Source organism: Paralichthys olivaceus, chromosome 7, assembly GCF_024713975.1.
Source record: "Paralichthys olivaceus isolate ysfri-2021 chromosome 7, ASM2471397v2, whole genome shotgun sequence".
Taxonomy (NCBI): domain Eukaryota; kingdom Metazoa; phylum Chordata; class Actinopteri; order Pleuronectiformes; family Paralichthyidae; genus Paralichthys; species Paralichthys olivaceus.
The window spans coordinates 19,925,349-19,953,189 of NC_091099.1; the positions used below are offsets into that span (position 1 = coordinate 19,925,349).

Below are 27,841 nucleotides of genomic sequence, written 5' to 3' on the forward strand. Positions count from 1 at the left end.
AGCTATTTTCTGCATATCCCTTCATCCTCAAAACGAAATACGACACAGTATCCATGCTTCACAGCGTGCAAGAGGATCCGTGTAGGAGCTGTTTTTTATGGTCTCGCTCTCCCCTGGGGCTCAGAGGCCTAATGAAGTCCAATCCGAGCTTTATTAAGATCCAAGGGTTGGGCCTCTTAATAAAAAAAAGAAGTAGAGAAGGGGAGGGGGGGACAAGCCCTCGTTAACTGCATCGCAACTCCGGAGCAAGGGGAGATCCAAAGCTTCGGATCAATGGAGATAAACAGAGTGCGGGATGAGACAGAACTAGGCACAGTGGCAAGTGGATTCAGATTGTCACACAAATTGATTTAATTCAGCAGCAATCCAACCACTTAAAAATATAAACAAATGAAATACAAGCTGGCCAATGTCCCACATGGCTATCAGCTACTCGGCACAGATTTCCTAGCTCTTGACTCACAGCTGGTGGTAATTTCTTGCTGAGTATGAATGTATATACAGAGCAATGGATCACGAATCTCCCTGCATCAGGTGGCTCAGTTAAACAGAAAAAGAAGAAAGAATATGGATTTATAAGAAGGGAATTGCAGGTAATTTAAAACACGGGCAATCTCTGTTCTTTCTAAATGTGTCTGTCTATTAGGCAAGAGATTGTTCCACTCCCTTTTCTTCTCCAACACACATTATTGTTTATTGTAAATAAGACACCTGAAAAAAAGAATTTGATTGACATGGATAGAGAGAGGGATGCATGGCGGAGAAAAGAGAGGAAACACATGGTGATAAATAGAATACTTGCAACAACAAAAAAAGAAGAAAGAGGAGAAAGCCCAGGGGAGGCTGTGATATCGATTGCAGGGTGATCAATGCAAAAGGAAACGATTCCGTAAATGATTTAGGACAGTTACTGGGAAACACCACCATGTGCGTATGTGTGTGTGTGTGTGTGTGTGTGTGTGTCAGAATGTTTTTGTATAAATGCAAGGATGTTGTGGTGTAACTATCCCACCTTACAATAAGAGATAGAACATAAATGAACAGGTCACGACCAATCATGTTGTTGTCAATTTCCAATCACACAGGGAGGAAAGGAGATAAACGGACACTTAGATTTTCTAGACAGAAGACAAAATTGGGGACGATAGGGCAGAAATGAGGAGGGTCTGCAAAGGGCAGAAGTAATCAACTCAAAAAATGTGAGGAATGTATGTCTGTGTGTGTGTGTACTTGTACTTGTATTTATGTCTTTGTGAGGACCACTTAGCATGGGCCTTACAGAGTGGGGACATTTTTGGAAAGTGAGGACATTTTGACCGGTCCTCACTTTCAGGGCTGTTTGAGGGTTAAGACTTGCTTTTGATGCCAGGTTTGGAATTAGATTTAGGGTTGGACATTTAGTTTTAAGGGTTAAGGTCAGGGTAAGGGGTTAGGGAATGCACTATTCTTATCAGTGTCCTCACTAAGATAAAAATACAAAAATGTGTGTGTGTGTGTGTTAGTGTCATATGTCATACAGTATGTTTGTGGAAAACTTTGATGATAAAAGCTGTGTCCCCAGAGGGAAAACACAGGTCTCAGTGGTTAAGGTACAGGTCTCTGGGAAATTAATACATATCTATTTATTGTCCACAAACACGACCAAACTGTGTGTCTGTGTGTGTGTGTGTGTGTGTGTGTGTGTGTGTGTGTGTGTGTGTGTAGTTGGGATGGAAGTTGTGTGTGCCTACTAACCTGGATCTGTTGCTGGAGAATGTTGATCTTCTGCTGCTGCTGCAGGAGCTGCTGCTGTTGTCTGGCAATCTGCACACGCACACACACAGTGAGAGAAAATGACATTGAATATAAAAACAAGGTGTCTTATTTTTGCTTTGTATTGGTTTGTTTTTTGTAATTTTGACATAATAAGGAAGAGGGGCTGATTATGTTTTTTAGGGTGCAAATTGCTGAATTTATTGTTTTATTATTGTAAAAAAGAGGAGATAATTATACTTTACAGCATCAATGATAAACAATCTAAATTAAATGGTGCTCGCAAACCACTTTTGACTCCATTGAAATCTTTGTTTAGCAGCTATGTTGTTCTGACATTTAATATTTTTCAGGTGACTGAGGGGGCAACATTATGAACAAATTATCTTTTGAATTAAGAAAAGATATTGTGCTGACCAGTTAATGGTTTTTTTTTTTTTTTGGATGAACCTATATATAGTTGCAGAATTGTCGCAGAGTACTTGGATAATAGCTGCATGGTCTCCTACACATGTAAGTGACACTTGTAATTGATGATCCATTTTGCGTCCTACACTGGTAGCTGAGGTCAAAGCAGGTTGTTTTCGTTTTTTTCTGTACCAGGACCCTGTCAAATTACAAGGTTATTATCAAGTTACGACATGACTTACAATGCCCAATCAGCAAGTGGTTGGGGGTGTCTATGTGCTCTTTACCAAACTTCTCAATTTTTGCCCATCCAGAATAAAACGCAGGTTTTCAAACTAAAACAGGGCCAGCAGCATTTCCAAACTAATCTGTTTTAGTGTCTTTAAAACTCCAGAGTAGTATGGAAGCCAGATGTATCCGTAGCAGAATTGGAGGTATGGATGAAGCCTAAGACTTTTACAGCACTTGGTTTAAGGAAAAGATTGTCATCTAAATTATGAGGAAAAGGTGGCTTCAGACACAACCTGTATTTTTCACATATAAGTAAAACAACAATATTTCCCTAATCTCAACCCAAGTGCTTCAGTTGCCTAATCTTAACCACAGATTGACCTCTGGATGTGAACCCTGTCCTCTGGTGTAACAGTCGCATGCCTTGTACAGCCCCACCACCCACTCCAACCACTTTTTGGCGCCTCTGCAATCATTAATAAATGTAATGCCTCGTTCAGTCAAAAACATGCTGCCTCAGATCATAATCCAGCCGGCGACTATATTTCCTAAAAAACATACTGTAGAAGTTATTGCAGTTCAGTTGTGTAGAGCATAGGAGACAGTGCTGGTGTGACGGATGGTGCCGCTAATTAATGCAATAAGTGGTGCAAAAAGTTCCTGAACAAATCTCTTAACTGACAATGAATCTGTGAGATTGACATGTTTACAAGCAACCACCAACATCCAGCTCGCCTTTGGGATACACAGACCCTCATCAGCACTCATCAACAGGAAGGAGGGGCTCGAAGCTCTTTATTCTTTTGTTGTTTTGCTGGCAGATTGTCTTATGAAAAACATCTGAAGTCAAATGTTAAAGGGTTGAGTTGCATCCAGCGACGGGCAACAGGGACCGGCGCCTCACGTGAAGTTAAAATCCTTAAAGGGGCAGAGCGACATCTATTTGATCCTGCCCACTGCGAGTCAGAAAAGTAAAGCAGCTGCCTCTCTCTCTCTCTTTTTTTTTCTTGAGGAGTCGTTTAGTATATTTATTCTGAAATGTAATTACAGGCTGCTGAATGGGAGGCGGCGCCCCATTTGCACACATGTCATATTTCATTAAAGGCAGATTTCTTAGGGTTTTGTCTGTAGGGCATTATCCTATCAAGTCTCAACAGCAAAATGACTGGCTGATATTGGAATCTGTCTTTCTTTTCACCCTCACCGTCTTCCCAGGTCCTTTGTGAAGCCGTGAAAGGTGGAATGTGTTGTGATGGGAGGTGTGAACTTGTCCAAACACGGCCTGTCGTATGCCGACCTACAGTAACGTGTCGGCAAAAAACGAAAACAAAGAGCGGCTCACCTAGACATCTCGCTCTCTCTCTCGTTCTCTGTCACATGATATTTTTTTTCCTATCTCTGTCTGACACCTGAAGACATGCTTCAGCGGCAGCAACTTTTGAAGTCACGCACACACAAACAACACACGCATCAACAGAGTTTAAGGAAAATGTTGTTATTACTTTAACAGCACTTCCGACCATCATCACTGTCAGTTAAGTTGGCATTTTGTAAACAGAAACGAAGGAACAACACTAGAACAAATTGTAACAGATTAATGCCAGGCAATCACACTAGAGTTTATCTCCGTTATCTAAACCAATGTTTCCTAACCTGGAGACCAAGTGTCATGTGATACAGGATGAGTACCAGTATTGATGATCTAAGCGAGGTGAGCAGTATTGAAGTAGATTACAGCTTTTTAATTTTTCATTGACAAGAACAATGGTTAAAATAATAATAAAGAAGAAGAAAATAACAATGGAGAAGATTCAGACCCGGGTGATGTACCTTCTGATCGGCTGACCAAGGCTCAGTCAGTATTAGACAAGAGGACGAAGAAGAAGGGGGGGCTACTGTACATCTACCTGCATTCTCTCTTTTTTCACTTCCGTTTTTTTCAATAATACATTTACCAACGCCACCTCACCACACTCACAAACACACACATCCTCACACTCATCCTCCAGCCCTACCCCGTACCTGCTCCTGCTGCTGCCGGGCCAGCTCCATCTGTTGCCTCTGCTTCTCCAGCTGCGAGGCCGCCATCTTTTTCTGCTCATCATGGGCGGCGAGGAGCTGCTCTCTCAGGTTGATCAGCTGACCAATCATGGTGGAAAGTTGGTGCTCCTTCTCCTCAAGAGACTCTGGCGTACCTGGTCAGAAGATTATAGGAAGTGTTACAGTTGATTACAGTGATTCGAACGAAATAATGAATGACTATGTTGACAACCACAATTCAAAAGGTCCAATTAGGTCAGAGCAAGGCATTAAAAGGATACTTCACCAAAAAATGAAAATTCACCCTACTATACCGATGGAGGGGTGGGTGAAGTGTTTGGGTCCACAAAACCCTTTTGGAGTCTCAGGGGTAAACAGTGTTTCAGCCAAACTGACCCTTCAGACGTGGACTAAAAAGCTTCGCCCACCCCTCCTTTGGCTTAGTGGTAAGTAGATAATGGGTGCATTTTCAATTTTTCGTGAACTAACCCTTTAACATTATGTGAAAGGGACACCAGTTTTTACTCAGTACAAAAAGAGAACAACCACAAAATCATACTTTCTCTGTTAAAGTGATTGTTACCAGAACAACTATTGATTCACTTTCCACTGAAACCCTTTTCAACTACAAAACAACAGTAAGAAGAAGACGTTTGGTTGAGGTCCAAGATGACGGGCCGGAAATTCAACAGGTTTTCTCCTTCAGCTTCCATAACTTTGAACATTTTTCATTCATACAAAATCCCCACACTGGTTTCTTTCAACGCCTGCACACATGTTCGGCCAGCACAAACTAAAAAAGCCCTCATTTCCATAATTCCCATAAATCATCCTGCTTGAAGTTACATCTTAGTACTTATTATCCTCTGCCTTGTCTCTACATGCCATCAGTGTTTATCACTTAGTGTCTGCTCACAAGAACAATAAAATCTGTTTGACTTAACCTTTGAAAATAAGTAGGTGTCTCAGGCTTTTGTCGAGTTTACGATCTAGACATTCTTGGGAGGGTTTAGTTAGACGGGCTCATGGTAGACGCTGACTGGATTACATCACAGGTAAGCTATTGTGACAGGCAGAGATAGCAACACCAACATTTTCCTTTTATTTCAAGGCCAGCTAAATTATAAACTGTTATTGTATCTTCACTACACTTCACTCAAAATATACAAGCAACTTTTTCACTGGCAAAAGTGTGGTCTTTCAGTTTGGGTGCAGGACTTATTGATTTAATGCTCTGATTTTGTGATGCTTTGACAGATTTCCTGAGCTGCAGCTTCACCTCTCTTGTGATGACACACTTGCACATGTGAAATGTCTGCAAAATAGAATGCTAGGTGAAGTGTTGGCAAGTGAAATTGTGCCGTTGTCATTGCAGCAAGCACAAACGGGCTATTTGAATTGGAGGGCAGAGTTTTTTTAGTGAAAGCTTTACATAATCTGAATGTGAAATCAACAAGTCTTGCTCTCAAACTGAAAGTCCACACTCTCGATATTAAACAGACACCCATCCTAGCATCACTTCACATTACTTCATCAAAAGTTGCAGCATATTATGAGTCGTTGATGACTACACTGTGTATTTTTTTCTTTTTCTACCTTTGCGCTCTTTGGTGTTTGCCCTTTTAAATTCATTTGCGTAATTTACATGAACTAATGTAAAGGCAACACAACACTGGCTGACCCTGATGCTACTATTGTTGTGTGTGTGTGTGTGTGTGTGTGTGTGTGTGTGTGTGATTCTTATTGTTTAGCTTAAACTACTCGTGGTTAACATGTTGTGAGGTTCTTGATTTTCTTTTGCAGAGTGTGTGAAAGACTTTTCTGCTTAAGTGAATGGGGACAAACACAAACACGTAAGTTTGTTGTGTTCTTTGGAGGTTTTGCATGTGTGAGTGTGTGCGTGTGGGACATGAACTCGCACACTCAAGTTTATCTTGTTTAGAAGTTCTTGCTCTTGTGCATGTGTGTGTGTGTGTGTGTGTGTGTTTGTGTGTGTGTGTGTGTGTGTGTGTGTGTGTGTGTGTGTGTGTGTGTGTGTGTAAGGTCTTGCCCTGGGGCCATGTGGGGAGATTGCAGGGTGGCCCCAACACTACCTGCATACTAACAGAGTCTCCATTGTAGTCCTGTCAGGGCCCTATTGTACCCCGGACCCCCCACCCCCCCACACACAGAAATTGCCCCTCAGCACCCCTGTATCAAAGGCAACATTCTCCTGTTCTTGTCTCTTTTTTCATGCTTTCATTCTTTCTTTCTTTTTAGTTTTCCCCGGACAACCTCCCCATCAGTTACTATATTTCAGATTCAGTTCAGATTCTCTCCTCTCCTTTCCTCTCCTCTCCACCTCCTTATCTCTCCTCTCCTTTCCTCTGGTCTCCTCTCCTCTCCTTGACACTTCCTCTCCTCTCCTCTCCTCTCCTCTCCTCTCTTCTCTTCCCTACCCTCATCACTCTCATCACCTCCACACTACTTTCATCTCCTCTACTACAACTTTCAACTCCCTCATCTATCATCCCTTCTTCCTCCCCTGCATCACCTCTCCTCTTTCACATATACCCGCCTCTTTTCTCATAAGCTGTCTCGCCTCGTTCCTGTCCCTCCCTTTTCACTCTTCATCACCTCCTCCACTCCCTCTTCTCGTCTAATCTTATCACCACTCTTCTGCTCTCTTTTTCTTCCTTTTTTACCCCTCCCCAATTATCTTTGGCCGATTTAGTCTTGCAACACTAATGGATACTTTATAATCCTGTCACGGCTTCCGAACACACACACATACACACAAAGACACACATGCACGTACGATTCTCTACATTCCTTGAAGTGAAAAAAAGCCTATTGTGTAATCCCAGCAACAGCGATTACAGCACCATGATTCATCCTTGTGGATTAAGGGTTGTACATTCCAAACACAACGCCCTGAGTTTCTGGAACCAATAATCATCTCAGACGTTTTCCGTTTTCCATCCATCAGAATTATTCCCAGCACCTGCTGAGGGCACCAGTCAAAACAAAAAAACATTAACTGTTTTCTCAGTCTGTGTGGACGGTTTGCATGATCTGTCTCTAAAACAGGACTGGAGCTTAATGTCTAAACTAATGTTACTTTATGAGACAGTGTTTGGTCAATGATTTGATTCGATCTTATACTATCATCACTGTAATATCAAAATTAATAAAATAGCATTGCCACAGCTAAAAATGTACTAACAAAGTATTATTAACAATGATTCGTTTCACCTTAAACCCATCTAAAACAGATATAATATTGATAATATCGTTACATGTTTTCTGTTTCGCTTGGATTTTGCCTTTATTTGCTTTTTTTCCTTTTCCTTTTTGTAGTTATTTTTGTAGTTTCCTCTTAATTGAAACGCTAGATAGGGATACATATCCTAAATATTATCTACATTTTACATAATCTTATTCACTTTGTGTCCGTTTGTATTAACATATTTGCTCACATACTTGTTCTTTCTTTCTTAAAATAAATATGTGTCAATCATTAACATTTCTAACAGAGTATTTAGTTATTAGAAATAATGGTATGTAAAAATTAACATGCTTTTTATCGTCATTCAGTTATGCATTATATTCAATTCGGAGTAAATTACTGTTGATGGAGTCACACACACACACACTCAAGCACAAAAGCCACGCACTGAAATACAGACAAACCATCAAACACTCATACTGTCATGCCTAAACCTAACATGTTAATTGCTGCAGCTGCTCTGAGCCTCTCTCGAACCATCCTGCTCCGTGATGTTGCCAACCTCTCTCCAAACCCATATAGACAGTAGCATATTGATGAAAATAAAAAGTAGGAGGAGATAAGCTGCCTGATTTAAGTGACTCTAAAAAGGTTGAAAACATGCTGTCAATGACGCAGTTTCGAGTGGAATAAGAATGTCGAGGCTTCCGGACACTTGGATAAAACCACACAAGCAGTATGAAGGAATGTTGTGTTTTTTTTCTACATCTGAAGATGGGCTCCTGTTTACATGAAATGTATTGGATTTGGCTGCCACGCAGTTTACCCCTGATACTCACTCAAAGAAACACTTCACCCTCCATCTGCACAGTAGTGAGTAGAAATTTAAACTATCTCTTTAACAATGTATCTAGACCGAGGAAACACATTCATAATATATTATAAATGAATATTAGGTTTATATGATTGTGTGAGTTATATAAGAGCTGGTTACTTATTTACAATTATGCATCCTGCTACAATGCTTTCACAACAATTGACGGTAATTTGTATACATATTACTTAAAAAGGTTCTTTTAAAACTCACTTATTATATTATTTATGCATCTAGATTTACCAAGATTTTGTGTTAGGTGGGATGCAGCAGAGCACCAAGTGGCTTTAACTCCTGTCAGCTAACAACATCACCACAAAGATAAAGTGAGCAAATGACCACAAAACTGAAGTGAAGTGTTATAATGTCACCTGGTTCCCACAATTGGCTTGTTAGAGCAGCAGCAGACGAGTGCAGTCGCTCTGGGCACACAGCCAGATGTGTATGAATGCAACACTTTGTCTGTGTGTGTGTGATCTGCTTGAGAAGCATGTGTTCTTACAAATCTTCCCTAGATGGTTTCAAATATATAGACTCTCTTTAGGCTTTATACCGCACATTACACATGTTGAAATGCATTTGTGATTGCTAATGAATTTTTCAGTCATTGGTTTTTTTCACCCTGAAAATAAGTGCGACCGAACAATTAGGTTTAGGTTGTTGTGTGAGGAGACGCAGGGCCACAGTTGAGTTGGAGTATTTAGGTCAGCTTCATCTCAGCCATCATTAAATACAAGACTTTGATGCTTGAATTCAATCAGAGCAACAGAAACAAATGTGCGTTTGTGTGGGAAGTGCATGAATCAGTAAGTGCTATAGCTATAGCTATCACACAAGAAATGGATATACTGCATATTCCAGCTTTGTGTATAGGACAAGCAGGCTGTTGTGTTGGGTCTGATTGCACTGATTCTCAGTTAAAACATATTTAATGATAAAATAATTTCTGTTAAACCAATATTAAGAAATAAAAGGTCATTCTCAGTTTTAAAAACTGATGCTCAAAGCTACTCTTTACCACAATAAAGATGATAAAGGTGTTTTGTGTTACTGTACATTAAATCTGGTCAGAATTCATCTTTACTATTGACATCATTATTGATTGTTGTGAACAAGGCTGTAGTATTTCAGGGTCAAGGACAGTGGATGGCTCGACCAATAGATGTTACTGCATGTAACTGAAATCATCACATCATTATGTTTACCTAAAAAATCTTTGATTTTGTTTTTTTCTAGAAGACAGGATAATCTTCAACACATATGGTCAAATCCAATTCAAGCGATATGTTAACATTAAGACATTAATTAAAGGGTTAGGCTTAGACACACAGTAGAACCATAGGTGTTGTTCTATCTTGTTGAATCCCAATGATCTGAACAGCACTTGAAAACAAGTACTTCTTGAAATAGAAGTAGAAGACGTGCCTGAGGCAGCAGTTTTCTCCTTACTGCTTTTGTTTTTGCTTCGTTCTTCTCGTCTTGATTTCATAACACTTGAGAAAAAGGTCAAAGCCCGGATAAAGTTTGCTACTTACTTAACATGTGTATTATATCTTTGATGACCTGTTAATCTGAGTGTTAATCAGTAATATATTAGCAGTTATTGATTTGGGGGACAAATGAATAAAAAAGCAAAATAATTATTTAAAGCAAAAAACTTCAAAAGTTTGTCTGTTAAACTGTGGCTTTAAAAAGTAGCAGACTGTTTTTAATTATCAGAAAAAATTAATTAACATTAATGAGACACAAACAGACTGCCAACATAATGTAAGTGGAAAATTGAATGACCTTGTGATTTTAATTTGCAATAAAAAGCTATAAAAAGTGTATAGCTTTCAGTGTCAAGTTTTTGGAAAAAAAGGACTTATTAATTTGTCAAATTCACAATAAAAAGTATTAAGTGAAATGTTTTGTAGTTTGAGGAACTGAGGTCAGCAGACGTCTTTATTTTTAAGTTAAAAAAGTGTAAAGGACTGAAAGAAGAGTGATCTACCACTTTAACTGGATACAAATTAGACATCCCTATTTGTTTTAAAAAAAAAAAAAGACTTTTAAAGGAAAATAAATCATACGAACTGAAATGCCAACTTTACAGATCAAGACCACATGGTGTAACAAAACTGTTTAATGTCTTCACTGATCTGTCTCTTAATGAGTAATCGGATATTAACATGTTATGGTGATGCTTTCAAAAATGTGCGCGTGTGTGAGTGTGTGCTAGAAAGAGAGAGAGAGAGAGAGAGAGAGAGAGAGAGAGAGATCTCTGTCCTGGAGTAAAAGTCAATGTCAGTGCTGTTCTGCTCTAGAAGCCTCTCTGTTCTCTCTTTTTTCCACTCTCCACAGAGGAAATGCTTGCCATTTCAACGGCAGACCATCACAAACGCTTTCTGTCACTCAGAGGAGCTTGACTGCAGAGCCGTTAGCGACTAATGTTACGGCACACAAACAGAATTCACTGTCGCTCAGGGGATGGAAAGAATTTCTCTCAGTAAATATGTCAGTTTATTTTATGTAGTTTACCCCTTTATACCATTTCTTCCATTCAGCACTGAAATCATTGAAGATGGTGATGAAACAAATTCCATTACATTGATCTATCTTACTTTTCACTTACTGGAAAATATAGTTGTAATAATAATATATTAATAATAATAATAGAGGATAATCTTGAATATTTATTCAAGTTCAAAAAAAACATTGACAGAATTTGGAGATAAGCCATACCCTATTCACCAATTATCCTCAAATTAAGTTTAAGAAATAATAATAAACAATCAAACCTTCTGTACTCTAAATGGTAATTTTAAGAAGTGTTTTGCTGTAGTTTTAAGTCGGATATACAAAAAAAACATTGCCAGATTCTTACATTAAAAAGAAAAATGATGTTGATGATTGACGGAGGTGGTGCAGTTAAATTATGTCGGCTCTAGTTTTTATTATGTAAATCACTTTTCCAATTACAGAAACCTAAACTTAAACCTGAACGATTTTCAAACAGTATCTTTCATTTACCTTCTCAACAACAGTTTACTTTCAATGGGTTTAGTGTATTTGATTTCATCTCGGCTTTCTTCAGCCGCCGACTGAGACAACATGAGATCCCCCACAATGCTGCTATTTTCATTTTTGTGAATGCTAGAGCAAGTCAAGAAGACATCGGCCTTGCTGCGATTCATAGCTTCATAAATGTTATTTGCTGACACAGACAAAAAACAATATGGGAGCATGTGCAGCCTTTCCCCTCATACACACCCTTTAATCAAAGTTACAATTACAACCTGGACTGTTCAAAAGGGGCCGTTGCTGCTCTTTCTACAGTAACAGGGAGACCAGGGAGAAGTTTACTCTTCTGCTTTCATGAGCAGAAACATGCTGAAAGTATACACAAGGAGAATTACAGCATATCTAACTGTTTCTTACCCTAAAATTTAGCTTTGACATTTAGCTTTGCCATAACAGTTCATCTGCACACACCATTTGCTTGTTTCATAATGATGGTGTTGCATGTTTGGGTCAACCAGACGAGAAACAAGAAGATCCTGAGACGCTGAGGATCTGCCAGTTTCAGATATGTGTCTTTCTTTCTTTCTTTTCTTTCATTCAACACTACACTTCTTCAGGTCACTAGAATACACATGCCAAACAGTTCCACATACAGACATACAGACAGTCAGATGTCTGCAGAGTTTTTCTTGATCATCATTGTTTATCCATTGACACAGGCTGAGAGATACATGAAAATATAACAGAAAACAATTAAAAGAATGAGTTGTGTTAACTCCTACCTTTGACCTCCTCCAGCAGTTCACTGGCGTTCAGGCGGTCAACGCGCTCCTTCCAGTCCTTTGAGAGGAGCCTCTCCATGCACGATGGTTCTATAGCAAGGCAGAGAATAATCACATTCAGTTCTGGTGTTTTAAACACTTTCCCCTGCAGACTCATCAAGCAACCTGTGTGATAAAAGTCACCAAACAAACAACCCGCTCACATATCTGGTAAGAGCAGGATAAAAACAAGACACAGAGCAAAAGTACGAGAGAGAAAAGAACCAGTGTCTATGAATTGTTGTGTTTTTTAATAAATCAAGGAATTGTTTCCTCCTCCTGTTTCTCTTAAAAAAAAAAGAAGCAGCAATTCAGCTGACCAAATGAGAATGTCTGCATTGTTTTGACACGGGGTCTTATTTGTAGCTTGTCTTCTTTCTCACAATGTGCCTCAAAGCCTGAGGATAATAGACATCAGAGACATGTGGTCTCATAAGATTCATAAGGTCTCATTTGTTCACTTAGAGTCCTGCTGTGAACTTTACTTCAACAATGGGAACTTTTCAATTCTTCACCAGGCTGGGAACCAAACAGTGAGACAGATATCTGCAAGCATGAGCGTGTGAGAGGGTTTGTGTGTATTGTATTGTATGTAGAGAAAAATAGACATGTACAAAGTGCACAAAGTCTACAAAGTGATGTGTTGAGTGTTTTTTCATTGCTGAATCACCTCTCGATAAAAGTGTGGCGGTTTTGTTGCTCCAGTGCAGGATCCAAGTCACATATTCATCCACAAGCTAGATCCACAAGATAAGTTTTAAGCACATATTCTGAATGAAGTCAAGTGTATCCATGCATTTTGTATGATGAAGAGGATTTACAGCGTCCAACACACATCACACATCATTACTCTACTCCTGCTACATGTAAAATACAGTAGCCACATATTTGCTTTTACTATGACAGAACTGCAGTTACGGCCAGTAATCGCAGATCCAAAAAAATACATTCTTCAATTATATGCTTTATTTTATTTTCTGTAAATAGTTATCTATGAAAATGTAAATTTTTCTTGCTGTGTAATGTTTTAACTGTTTTCATATACATGCTTACATTTTTCTATGTTTACACTTTTACACATCTTTCTTTGACAGGAGAGAGAGTATAATGACGATTAACTTTTCAACTTTCCTCTTCCAGTGTCAAGATAAATATATGTTCCTTGCAGATCACAAATCGCATGTTGACACAGAACGATCAGTGAAACGTTCAGAGACATCACTTGTTTTTTGTCAAAACATTTGATATTGCGGTTCAAAATTCATTTTACAGTGACTACAGAATTAGTAAACTTTTTGTGGTTGTGCAGTTGTTTTGGGTCAGGGAAAGATTGTGGTTTATTTACATATATCTCAAACCTCAATCTTTCCTTAATCTCAACCCAAGTGCTTTTGTTGCCTAGACATAACCACAGATGGGATTGTGGACGCTCGGGTCTGTGGTGTGACAGTCGTGCACTTTGAACACCCGCCACCCAACCCACTTGCCGAAGTGCACTTGGGCAAGATACTGAACCCCACGTTGCCCCTGATGGCTGTGCTGGCAGTGTGTGAGAACGTGCTGGACTATATAGTTGCACTATAAGAGTGTGTGTAAATGGCAGACAACAGCAATCCATTACCTGACTATACTTGTCTGTATATGAAACTGCTTGCTTGTACATACTGTACATGTTAATCAACTCCTTTCATACCAGCGGACATGCCACAGATGGTGTCACAATTACCATGCCAAAGCCTCAATCACTGAAGACGTAAAAAAATAAAATCCCAAACACACACACAAAAAGGAGACATTCTTGGTGACTGTGTAGAAAACAAGCCCCTGAGGTCTTTCCTGATTTAGAATGGTTAAGTGAGACAATAGTTCATTTGTGGTGCCTTTATCCTGACAAAAGGCGCTATAGGCATTCATAAGGGCACATGGCCTATTGTGAATGGCTTAATGTTTCGTTTGTGCGTATGGGCCCATTGTGTGGTCATGAGATGCCGTCAGAGCACAACTTCCTCATTGAGTCCATTAAAGCCTCGCATGTTTACAGTCGGATTATGATTGTTGTAAATAAGCTAATGCAGCTGTCTAGATCACATGGGATCAATGTAAAGGAAGGGGGGAGGTATAGGGGGAAATGGCAGCGAGGGGGCAGCTACAACACATACAAACAATCAAAAATCAAAAAGATGCTGATGGAAATTTCCCATATTTGGGAAAAACAGTGGGTATTTCCAGACAGATGGTCCATGATGCAGTAAAATAAGGTAATTAATATAATTTCCCCACCCTCTGGACAATGGAATCCACCGGACTCTTCATAGATTTACTGGACAAGAGGCTCCGCGGGATGTGTGTTTGTGTACATTTGATGATATTTACAGCTGTTGGACGGGGCCGTGCAGGATGAGAGGCTTTTTTTTTTCTCATCACAAGACCTCAATTACACTTATTCACAGAGCCTCGAATAAAACAAAATTAGGGTGCACAATTTATGGGAGCACTTAGGGAGGGAAATACAACCTGTAACTTCAGGATACATCTGCATCAGTCAAACGTGTGTGTGTACTCAGATGCACAATTTACACCCCCATACCAATAAACAGATCAGATGAGGAGCCGGTGGGGGGATGGGAGGGGTAAGATGTAAATGGGGAAGGGGGGAAGAGAAAGAGGCGAAGAAGAGAGGGATGAGAGAGGATGAGCAAGAGATATTTTACCCTAGATGGCTCTCTATTTGTCCCCGCGGCCGAGTCGGGGATCAAGTGCTGTTTAGATTGGAGGTTGGATAAAAATTCCTCCCTGTCCGTGCACCAGCTCCTTTATCAAGTGGAGAAATGCTGAAGACGGATGAGTTGAAAAAGAGCAGGGAGAGGAAGGGAGGGGCGGGCTGAGGGGTGAAGGAGGAGTGGATGAAAGAAAGGAAGTGGACAGAAAACGATGTGGTAGGTGAGCTGAGGAGTGAAATGGTCAAGATGCTTGTTTCATCTTCCAAACGTTTTCAGTTTTCTAAGCTTGAGTGGAAGAGTGAGGAGAAAATTTGAAATCCCCTGAAACACTAATGAACCAATAGTTTTATCTCTAATAGTTTAAACAACTCTTTAAAAAACTCTACAATCTCCTGATTTCTTCTCCACCACAAATATTGGAAATAAAAGTTTTTCTCGAATCCTTTATCTAAGTTTGTCATTGATGGTTTGAACACAAGGGAAAGACAGGGAGGAATCACAGAAGGAAGATGAAGGCGATAAGAAGTGGTTAAACACACAGAGTCGTAGTAGAGTGAGCCGGCAAGAGTGTTTGGTATAAACACAGTTTTATCACCTGTCCCTATGCCAAGCGACCAAGAGACAGTGTTTTGGGTGTTTTACATGAGCCACAGGCAACTTAGTGTGAGAGTGTGTGTGTGTGTGTGTGTGTGTGTGTGTGTGTGTGTGTGTGTGTGTGTGTGTGTGTGTGTGTGTGTGGTAGACAAGCATCAACACTCCAAAAGAGGGACTGCCAAGAACAACAGTGTGCCACAGGCTTTCACTCAGACTGAGTCTCACGTTTCTGTCTTTCACTTTCACTGTTTCCATTTGTATAAAAGATTCTCATATAATGAAATTTCAGTAAAATGAGCAAAGTCGAGCAAAGCTTGAGAACAGTGAGCATGTAGTGTTGTAAACTGTAATTTTATAACTGTCAGCATTTCTAGCCATAACGTAGGCTCTGCTGGTAACAGGGTGAATGTTATGGCACAAGCTCTACTCATCTCAACATAATTTTGGGTAAAACCTAGGTATAAACTAGTCTCTCACTAACGGTACTAACAAATAATAAAACAAACTGTCAAGAACTCTCATGATTTTTTAAGTAAACTGTGCGCTTGAACACGTCATATATTCAATGATGTGTTTCTTGGCTCAAACCTATAGAAGTAACAGCGAACAAGGACAATGACTTAAATGAACACCTGAATGAATCAGAAATTGTGCATGGATGTTAGACATATAATTGGCCCCTCTGGTAAACTGTGGTCCCTTTATAGCTTATATATATACAGTTTGAAAAAATCTAAGTTCTGCCTGGGATATAAAGGGTTTTCCACTGCTTCTTTGGTTTGGCTGATGGCTCTAAATACGAGCCACAAGCATCAGTGTCATTACTTTCTAATATATTCAATTTGAAGTCCAGATCTGAAAGTGAGCAAATTTAAATTGCCGGAGGTTTTATCAATGTATAAGCATAATCTTTACCTTCCACGTATTTGTGAAGCAAATATTTGTTTCTTAACAAAACAAAGTAAAAGGAGTAGGAGTTAAAGCAGTTAGATGTAAAGACCCAAAAGAGCTAAGTATCACTTTAATTTATCATCTTTATTTACAAAGGCTTTTACCTTTGGCATCACAACACACTTTCCATGCTATGTAATTGGTTTATTAATAATACTTGGTGTGTGATGGTATAATTCAGGGTTAATCTTCATGTGTTGGAGCAGCTGAAGAGTATGTGATGAAAATGTCATCACATACATCTCATGACAGGATCCAGCGGTGGTTGGCTGATTCATTTTTTTCTGTTTGACTTTATTCATGGAAATTCACCAAAGAATAAAAATAATTATTTTGAGAGGTAGTTTTCTGACATTCGGTAGTTTTACACTCAAGACTCAAGTGTATATGTCTGTTTTATCTGTTTTATATTTCATGATGTTTCAATGATTTCCTTATAATTCACTTGACATTTGGATGGAAACACGGTGTCTCTTTCGCTCTCTCTCTCACAGACACACACAGTGTGCTGGGCCAGAGCTTAGGAACTCTTGGGTCTGCAGTCGAACGCCAAGGTAAAGAGTAAAAAAGCATTAATTTGAAAAATTATTTAATGTTAAAAATAACAAAAGCCAATGTTCTAGTGGGTGCCTGATGTTTGCGTAACACACACGCCTGAAAAAAAAAATTCGTCTTTGCTACTGAAGGTGTGTAAATAGAAGCTGACAGCTACACTTTACACTTCCAAATTTATGTCAGTGGTGTGACTTCAGCTGCAAACCCCACAGCATCAGACAGAGAGAGGAAAGAAAGAAAGAAAGAAAGAAGGAGGAACAGGATAGAGAGTGGAAGAAAGATAAATAAAAAGATTCAGAGAATAAAGTGAGACCAAGAGTGAAAGAGAGGAACAGAGCGAGAGAGCAGCTGTCCCAACAGCTGGCCGGCAGGATTGATGTCTCAGTGAAATAAAACTCAACATATGTCCAAACATGAGAAGACAGGCCAGCCAGGAGGAGGAAACACACACACACACACACACACACACATGCACACACAAACACTGATGTGAGAGCCCCGTTGCACTCCGAAGAATATACATGGACACCACACACACTGATTAAAGAACGGCACTACACTGCTGAGACGTTTAATGTCACAGAGAGGGTTTTATAACACACACATAGATATGACACACACACTTTGAATGGCCTAGCACTGCTAACCCAGTGTTGTAAAACCATTAAACTGCAGAGTGGTTAGCCTGGCTGTGTGTTAGCACGGTGTCTATTTCACACACACTATTTTCATCTGTCAGATGACACCCAGACTCTCTTGTCGCAGAACATGGTCTGAGAAAGCAGCCGGGCCCTCCTGGCTGGGGGGGGGGGGTGGATTCCGACAGATAGTAGCCCCGTGTAACCCTCTTTTTATACATCAACCCAACACACACACACACACACACACACACACACACACACACACACACACACACACACACACACACACACACACACATCATCTGTTGCTGTCATCTGTTTGCGTTCGTGGCCCAGCAGCCCAGTCTGACAGAGTGGACCACCTGTAGGAGCCACGTGTTAACTTTGCATTTCGTCATTAAGCTGACGTTTTCATCCTAGTTGACTTGAATACAAAAGGAAATGTAGCCACTGATTAATCAAAAGTGGTGCAGCAAAACACTGATGTCAGACTGTGTAAAAAAAAAAATAAAAGGAGAATTTTCAGTAGCTGAAATATGTAAACTGAGCTACAGCAAAGTAAACTGCTACTTATTTTCTCAATATATTGATACATTTGTTGGTCTATAGGGAAAACAGGGAAATTACAAATTCCCAGAATAGCATATTTCAAAATGGCTTATTTTTTTAGGAAACAATTTATTTTGACTGAACCTGTGATGTAAAAGCAGCCTCTTCGCATGTGGATCAAAGTAGACATTTAATGACTAGATAATGAGTGAATTTTCATTGTTGGGTGAGCTATCCCTTGAACCATTTTCGGGTTTACAGTTTACTTGACATGAAACTGCAGCTTTGGCCTTTGCCCTTTAACATGTACAAACTGTAATTACTATATTTTACTTAGCCTGCAGATTAGAGAATTAAATCAGGCATCAACATTACTTGGCCAGGGTCTTGATTCCCACTGAGGGCCACCCTTGCTAAAAATACTCACACAGTACTCAATCCTAGCAGTGTCGAAGGCGTAAGGTCAGAACACACTGCAGCCCTGAATTAGACAAAGGATAGTGTTTCTTCTGAATGTGTGAGTTTAATACTAGAAAAGCCTGGCTGATGATCTCTGCTGTGCAGCCCGAGAGTTCGCACCTGTGCTGTGTTACAACGCTGACATCAACCACCACTACAGCCTAAATGTTATCGGAAACCACAGCGTGGAGGTTTGTCCACTGACGGAAGGCAGAGATTAAAAAAGAAATCACAGTAAAGGTAAGAAAAGGACTTTAAAAGGCCTGATGAGTGGGCTCTAACGAAATAAGATTACACTTGAACAGATGGCACATCTACTAGCTGACTTCTTTTCTCAACTAATACAAGCCCAGACATTTTTTGATATTTTCCAGCATCTCAGCCTGAGTTCTTTGTGCCAGAGGTGAAGAACAATCAAGTAGTAGTGACTGATGAGCTTTAAAAAACTGTACTGTAGCTTGGGCCCCCCAACAGCAACAAGGTCAGTTCACTTTGGATTTAATTAAATGTAAAGTAAAACATCTATTCACTGAATAGAATAGTATACACTCTCCTATTTTTTGTAATTTTCTTGGTTAATCATTTCCCCTTTGTGAGAATATGATAAATGTAAATAGAATGTTTATGAATAGAATTCATCTTTTTCACTAAAAATGCTTTGTATGTCTTCAACTCAAAGACAGTTACTTTTGTGTAACACATTTGAAAAAGGTTTTTATTGATCAAGATGTTGGTGTAGATTGAGATTTCTGCACTTTAACATTCTGTATAATTTTTACATTATATAAAACAAACTTGAATCTAAACACACTCACAAATTGCTTCAAAATTACTTCTTTGTCAAACACATGCTTCCAAAACACCAGTTCAAGACCCAAGCTTCTGGTTCCACTTTAGGCATGATATATGAAACCCTACCTACTTAGCACACACACGGACACAGACATACGCACCTAAGTCCACACAGCACTATGTGTGGTTCAGACACAATAGAAGCGTTGTTTTGGTTTGGGCCCCCAGAGGAGCCAGTGTGGGTGGGGCCTTGTGGTTTGGGTCACAGAAGAGAGATGTGAGGGGGATCAGTGTGTGAGTGTGTGTATGTGTGTGTATGTGTGTGTGTGTGTGGGGCAAGTGGATCCCCTCTATCCCAATCCTGATGCCACTGACACGTCCACATGGATGGCATGAGATGGAGAATATACTGTGACATATAACACAGCGCTTTAAATCATCTGTGACAGGAGTCATCATCATATAAAGTATATTCTAATAGGTCAGTACACTAATGCAGCCACATTAGATATTTTCCCCAAATCAGTAAGAATCATTTGGCATAAAAAAAAAAACTCCAAGGCCAAAACAAAAAATCTTTGCAGATGGAAAAATCTATAAAACAAAACATGCAGTCTAATATTTAGACTTTAAACTGAGATAAGTGCACTTTTATTTGGGCTTATTTTTCAGTTTTTATACATTTTCTTGAAGGAATTGTGCCTGTGCTGCAATTTTTAAAAATTATTTTCATTTTATTTATTCATTCATTTATTTGTATTATTGCATTATTTAGGTGTTTAAAAAACACCTAAAATAAGCAGATTTTTGTCTTACTTAAATAAGAAAAACAAGTTTATAAGAAAAAATGGAAGAGTTGATTGGACATGTTCTACATGCGTGTGACGGTTCGGTGGAAACACGCAGATTTCATCACTGTTTGTATTTCAGCAGATTTAAAGGTTCAGTGTGTAGAATGTAGTGATATCTAGTTGTGAAGTTGCATGTTGCAGCTCCTCATCTCACTCTCCCCTTCACAGCATGAAAGAGAACCTGTGGTAACTTCAGTTGTCATAAAAACTCAAAATGTGTTTAGTTTGTCCAGTTTGGACGACAGTAAAAAACATGGCGGCTTCCACAGGGGCGACCGCCCTCCATGTAAATATAAAGTTTTTAAATATAAAGAGCTCATTCTATGGTTAAAAAAATTAGATGAAACACACCATTGAAAACATCACTAGGATTTCATTATTTTCAATTTCTGACAAAAATCTCTTTCACCTAAATCTTACACACAGGAACTTTAAGTTCATATCTTAGACAAGTCAAACATGCTCCACTGGCTTCAAACATGATCCCTCTTTGGCTGTGACACAGACAGTACTCCTTTTTTATGATGCTTGTATCATGTTTTCCTGTCCTAGATGTGAAATTATCAGATGAACAATTTGGCATTTCACTGAAATCCTAGTTTAAAAAAAAGAAAACAGGGCAGGACTTGATAAAATCACTATTTAATCGGATTCTTTTGGACAAGATTCAAAACTGTTCCAGCAAACCACATTGCATGCGCCAGTACCACATGCTGGCTGGCCTTCAGCCAAGCTGAGCAGGAGAGGGCTACCAGGCATATCCCACTGACTGTATTTGTAGTCAAGACCCACAGGTTGTGGCTGATCATTAGTAAAGAGATCCCTATCAATTACAGGGGAAGAGATTGAAACCAACCACAAAACGTCCGGGGGGAGTTGGCCTGTTGGCAGAGCTAAGAAGCAGTACTGACCACCACATGCAGCTACAGTACGTATACAAGGAGATTATAGCTCAAGATTAAAGAATGAAGTTTATGTTTTGGAGTAAATACAAGCTTCGACACACACACACACACACACACAAACACACACACACACAGACAAAGTCTCTGCCTGCACACAATCACAGCTCAAGCTGCCAATCCCATAGAGGACGGCAAACATAGTGCCACAGCCAAGACCTTGTTAATTAGCCAATAAGCTTAACTCTGGGGGCCAGCCCAACTTGCCTGTTAAGCTGTCATCACAACTGCTTCCACCTGAGTGTATGTATCCATAAGCCCTCACATGCGCACACACACACACACACACAAACACACACACAGGTCAGGCACACAGGGATCACAGGCCATGTGGAAGTTCGAGGTTCGGTCATGCACTATAGCTTCATCTGCAGCTTAGGTGAAAAAGCCTGCAGATGATTTACCCTTCAAACTGTGTTACTGACAGGCCTGAGCTGTAGCTGAGCTGCTAATCTGTTCTGTTTTTATTCTTCTGTAAAGAAAAGGGGAAATTTTATATTCCAGGTAGAGCACTTTTTGAGCACAAGCTGAGTACATAGAGGTAAACAGGATGCACATGTTAACATGTCCCTCAGAATTGGTACACCAACAACAGCCCCCTCATCAAGAGAACATACTTTCCAAAGCTTGAGTGGCAGTAACAGCAGAGATGTTGAAACAGGCTCTCAGCTGCAAGAGAACAAAGTGAATCCTGGCAGAATGTCTCTATTGTCACAGAGCGACAGGGTTAGAGGAAGGTTTGGCCTCGCTCTGACCTCCTCCTCCAGCTGGGGAAGCCATTATATGGGTGATTGGGTGCCCAGCTCTGGCCTGTCCTGAAGTCAAGACACAGTGCAGACTCCTCCAAACTGGACAAGAAGTCAAGCTTGAACACACAGTAAAAGGACAAAGCTCATAAAATCGTAGCTGCACAAACAGCTGTGTAACAAGTGTGGAGAATGTGTATATACAACCATAAACATGTTTCCCATTGCTGTATATTGATTATGCCAGGTACGCATCATTAATCAGTGTCATTAATTTGTAAAATTCAGACACAAAGGCTTTACAAAGAAGACAAGCTTTCAAAATCCAATAAAATATTTCTTGAAAAAGCACCCTTAAGTAATATTTCCAAGAGTTTGAATCCGAGTTAATCTGCTCCATCAGGACTGTGTGGGCCTTTTTCCGTGAGATCCTCAACCGTGGTTGTTTTTTGATTCAAATATTGCTAAATTCTGATTGGTGAATTTGTGACGGAACTGTTTTTTTTTCAACCAAGCCGTTCACAAGTACACACACAAAAACAGAGGTCTCTCACAAAATGAAAACTTTTTTTGTGACAAACTGTTTTATACGGCCTGATTTTCACGGCTTTTAATCATTTTTTTTTTAACTGAGGCAGAGAATTGGGGCAGGAAAAAATGTGGGGAAGTACAGCTGAACCATGGAAAAGGTTTTGTGTTTTACACCTAATTATGAGCTATTATAAGCTCAAGTTTCCTCAAAAAACATTGATTCAAGGCAGTCGTGATGACTTATGAAAAGAAAGCTGGGTTTGTTGGATTGTAGAATGCATCATCATGTTGCCACTAATGCCAGACTGGAAGCTGTGATGTCGCCCGTTTCCATATGATGGGAGGGGCAGCTGGTGGTGTTCCCAAGTCTAAAATTATATCATTGGTTTGGGTTTATATGAATACCAATGGTAAGGATTCCCTTTTGTTGTTTTGATGTCTGTAACAATTAGAAATTATGATATGGACTTAAGACTTTAATGCAGTGGATAAAATGTCTTTTCTGAAGTTATGGTGTTCAAATCTCACACTGCTGTCTATTCAGATGGATGGGTAACTGTCAAACAGTGTCAGACTGCCTGTCAACATTGTCAATGTTCTGCAAACATGAATAAAACATAATAGCAAAGCTCCTTTCAGTCTATGAGCAGTGCACTGTCTGACTTTGAAGCCTCATTTCAATCCTTGCTGAAAAAGGCATATATGTGTTGATCTTATATGATTTTTAAGAACTTGAAGATGAAGGATATGTCCTTGAGCTCTTTTCGCACCAAGTCTATATTTTTCATTTGCGTTTTTCAAATCCATCAACTAATCAAAAGTCGTCACACATTGAAACCTTGCACACTGAGTCTGATGCGTTTGATTGTTCTGAAGATTCTAAGTGTAGGAGATAAAAAGGAGTGAAGCAGTGAGGATGATTTCGCGATCCTTTCACACAAAAGAAAATATTGCATCCATCCAATCATTAGAGGTCGTCTTCTGGGACTGCACATTTAAAAGAAGAAAACAAAGTCCTGTGATCCAACTGATCATGAACAGTGGCTGGCAGATGAGATGTACTTGTGTTATGTCTGGCTCAGAGTGCTCAACAACTCTCTGGATCACCTTTGACGGATGCAAAAAATGCAGCAAATCGAACCTGTATCAAAAACTTGAATGACAGACAAAAGTTTTAGAGTTGTTTTTTAAACACGACGGACACAAAGTGAGGTCGTATATATTTTTTAACGTACAAGAATTTGGAACAAAAAGAACTTGGTTTGCAAAGACCCTACGACTAAACTCAACTCTCGTTTTAACAACTTTGGACAAATTCACAAATTAGTTACACAGGTGTCTGTTTTATTGTGCTATAAAACAGACACCTGTGTAACTAATTTGTGAATTTGTCCAAAGTTGTTAAAACGAGAGTACAGTGTGGTGGTAATTTAGCCCAATCTCATCTACAAATGGAACACATGAATTGTACAGTAATTCATCAGAACTGGGGTGGAAGCAGGGATTAGACTGGTTTTAAATGAGGGCGCTGCGGCCCTGCCAGGGGTCTATTAACAGTGTACATATATACGAGTATATATTGTATTACAGGGTCAAAGAATGTTTGATTCTAATTAATGATGCTTTTGCTTATGAGCGACACATTATTGTTTTGTTTATTTCTCTGTTTATTCCAGACTTTCACCTACATATGTTGAGGAGCATCTCTATTCAACAGCATGTCCGGGACCCACATTCTTCTCCCAACCTTGAACATTTTATTCAATAAGCAGCCTACCAGTTTAAGTGCTTCATCTGTATAGAGGAAGCCTTTTGTATGCAGCAAGCCCTTGTAACCTTCGCACAATGCAGACACAACTCAAAGAAAATGCAAAATTGTTAAGAAATATTGGACCTTCACCCTCTTAGCTTGTATGTTGTGAAAGTCCAGGAAAAAACATTAGCAGCAATTTGACATAGTCTTAAAGAGTTCTGGGTAAAGCGTTTAAAAAATGAAGTGGCAGTTAGGTGAAAAAATTCATTGCAAACCAAGGCTGTATCTATTCATTAGAACTGTCACAGGCACTTAGGGCTCCTCTAAGCAGTGGACAGCCTACAGTGTGCCAACAGGGGGTGAACACGGCACAAAGGCTAAAAGCGACAATGTCCACACTTTAGCTCCTGGCTATATAGTGCATGGAGGGGTCAGCCATGTTAGGCTAAGTGAGTGCTCAGTGGGTAATAGTGTCTGTTCCATTTGATCATGCAGCCAATCTAACCTGGGCGATCTCAGCTGACTGGACCTTTTCAGCAGGAGGTGGCCCTCAAAGCAAGTGACTGCATTGTTCAGGCTTTTATGTGCTTGCTGTTTGAGTGCCAATGATCAAATCTGGTGATATTGCAACAGGATTCAGGCCAAAACCCTGTTAGTGTCAGTATAAGTGAACACATGCCTGAGTCAGGAAAAGAACAACTTGAAACAAAGGCCAGAGGTCTATTATAAAATGTTCTCTCATCTGTGTCACACCAGCAATCAGTATATAAGCCTATTTACCAGAAAGGCCTTGCCCTCCTGTATGCATTACATTCCTTCAACAAATCAAATACAATCTAACAGCTTATGAAATTGAAATGCTTCACCTTTACCAATAACACACAACAAAGTCAGGATGTGTGCAGGGTTGCGTGCTGAAGAGCGATTCCAAAAATGTTTCAAAAGTGATAAGAAAAAGCTCTGGGGTTGAAGGATAATAACAGAAAAAGTAACAGTAATCCCATCGTGTGAAGACAAATTTAAAAAGACAACAATACAGTGAAGGAGAGACAGCTGTGATCAAATGAAGAAGCATCCATCAAACAAATTAACAAATGAGAAAAACAGAGTTTGGGGCTTCATCGCCCGACCATTTTGAATGCAACTGTTTACGGCTGAAGAACTCACTTAATAAAGCATTCAGCCTCAGCCATCTATTGATCACGTCCTCCCACTTTAATTCAACTCATTAAGAAAGACGCAGGGGCACCTGTCAGTCTCCAGACATGGGGCTACATTAGGTTCGAAATGAAATGCATTGGCACAGCACCACATGAAAGACATTTTTACAATGCATCCTCATAGATCGCAGCCATTCACATGAGTATTTACAAGGCCCTGAGACAGAGTTATTATTCGCGCTGACGCCGTATGATTGAGTGTGCCTGGTAGTATTGCACATGTTTATCTCGTTTGTTTTTGTCTTAGCTAAGTGTTTGCAGCGTGATCAATGCCACTTGTTAGTCCTCAGGGATAGCAGCTCTTCTAATTAGCAAAGGAAGAGCCAAACTCAATTTTTTTGTTCTTGCTTTGCTTTTTCTTCCCATAACAGAGGGAAACTGTGCAGGAAATCGGAACTGTTTTTGCTGTACTGCGGTACTGCTGAGGTACCATGTGTGTAAAATCCACTGCTGATCTGATTAAAGCTTGTTTGAGACACAACAGAACAGACTCTCTTTTTTAATCTTGTTTACACCTTGGTTATTTTATTTATTAATTATGGTGTAAGAAGCTGTGTGCAAAATCACAAATAAGGGAGCCTCAAATTCAACTCCATGCTTTTGTATTCAAACTGTAGAAACATGCCTCCTTAACCACACAGAAATAAATATCATGTCATATTCCAGACTGGAGAAAAAAGCCTTTGAAAGCAAGAAATCTAATCAAAATGTTTAGAAAGGCTGAAAAGATTTGACACCATTCTCCCAATGCATCCATTTGTCAATGGTTCTAAATTTGTCAATTTAGAACCATGCAGATGTATGATCTGAAAATAGCTGCACGTATGTTGGAAAAACGCTCTGAAATGTTGAAACCTGAGTTTTGAACAGGCTCTATTTGTGGAGCTGACTGTAAATGCCCCTGCTTCTTGGATATAGAATTCTTTGCATTTTCAGATCAGAGCTGCAATGCCAAAATCACATGATTCACAAATGTGTTGGTAAATCTCTGAAAAGTGGATGTTGTAAACTCAACTCTGAGATAATAGGAGAGAAGGTGAACGCCCACAACATTTTTAAATGAAGATTTGCCCTTTCAAAATTATATTTATCCCACTGACAAGATCTGAGTAAATAATGAAAAAATCCTGAAAAGGTAAAGGCTACTAAAGGTAGATTTGTTCATTTTTACAATGATGAGAAACATTTTTTTGATGTATTTTACTGACGGAGAGAAAAACAAGCTCAACAGAGACCAACCAGCCTAGTCGAATGAGAAAGTAGAAACTTATTCAGTTAATAGAAAAAAGAAAAAAAAGGACATGCACTCAAGGTTGCATGTTCCTTCACTCACATCTCCTTTGATTTGACGGGCAGATGTCACAGAACATTTGAACAGACTCTCACACACACAGGTTTTTCCTTTCAAACCTTTTTCCGCACAGTAGATAAGAGGCAAGGCTACCTATCTTTCAACTAAAGACACTGTGTACCGTAGTACGCCTCTGGCTGTTCCATTCTGGCCCACTATACTGTATCAATAACAAAGTAAAACCTCTAAATGAGAGAGATCAAGCGCTCCTCTGATATCATCACGATTACTATGTGCACAAAACAGTAAAGAGGGGTGTTAGATGGTTTTAGATCTGGCTTGCTGTGGGGTGGGAAGGGGCAAGCTGAGGCATGCTGGGAGGCTCCAGTGCTTTTCTGTGTTAGTGGTGCAGATCAGAAGAGCAGAGGAGAAAGGGAAACCGGTGTTTTCACTGATTGATATTGTGATCTAACGAGTGAGGGATCTGTCAGTTGTAATTTTAGATGTTCAAAGATCCTCTGGAGAGGATGTGCTCAGAAAGGGAAAACAAAATACAGGTAAGCTGCTTTTTTCTCTACGTGTGAGCGAGGGGTAAACGAGCAACATCCTGTCGATCAAATATGAGGAAATAAACTGTTTAAAACGCCTGCGAGTCCTTTTCTATTCTCAGCATCACTGTCTCTGTTAAAATAAACAATGTGCCTCATGGATACAGATTATTGAGGATTATTATAAAATAAAATATATCTTTATCTTATTTTGTTGAATATAATTATTTGTTATCAGACTTATCTCAGACATCCAGACCGGCACATTTACCTGCTCTGATTATTGTCGTTTTTTTTCTAAAGTCTTAACTAAAGCTCTTGTATGCAAATAACACAAACAT

The 27,841-nt window shown here is 39.6% G+C and overlaps 1 protein-coding gene across 7 annotated transcripts in view; it reads right to left on the bottom strand.

The window, feature by feature from the left end:
* Positions 1 to 27,841, bottom strand: part of LOC109623493 (transcription factor SOX-6-like) — a 103,820-nt gene that overhangs the window by 35,649 nt on the left and 40,330 nt on the right. For all 7 annotated transcript variants that reach the window (XM_069529064.1, XM_069529069.1, XM_069529070.1 and 4 more), the window contains 3 exons: positions 12,299 to 12,388; positions 4,414 to 4,586; positions 1,735 to 1,803 (listed from right to left, as the gene is read on the bottom strand). In XM_069529064.1, the coding sequence (XP_069385165.1) occupies positions 1,735 to 1,803; positions 4,414 to 4,586; positions 12,299 to 12,388 (332 nt within the window). The remainder of the gene's footprint in view (positions 1 to 1,734; positions 1,804 to 4,413; positions 4,587 to 12,298; positions 12,389 to 27,841) is intronic.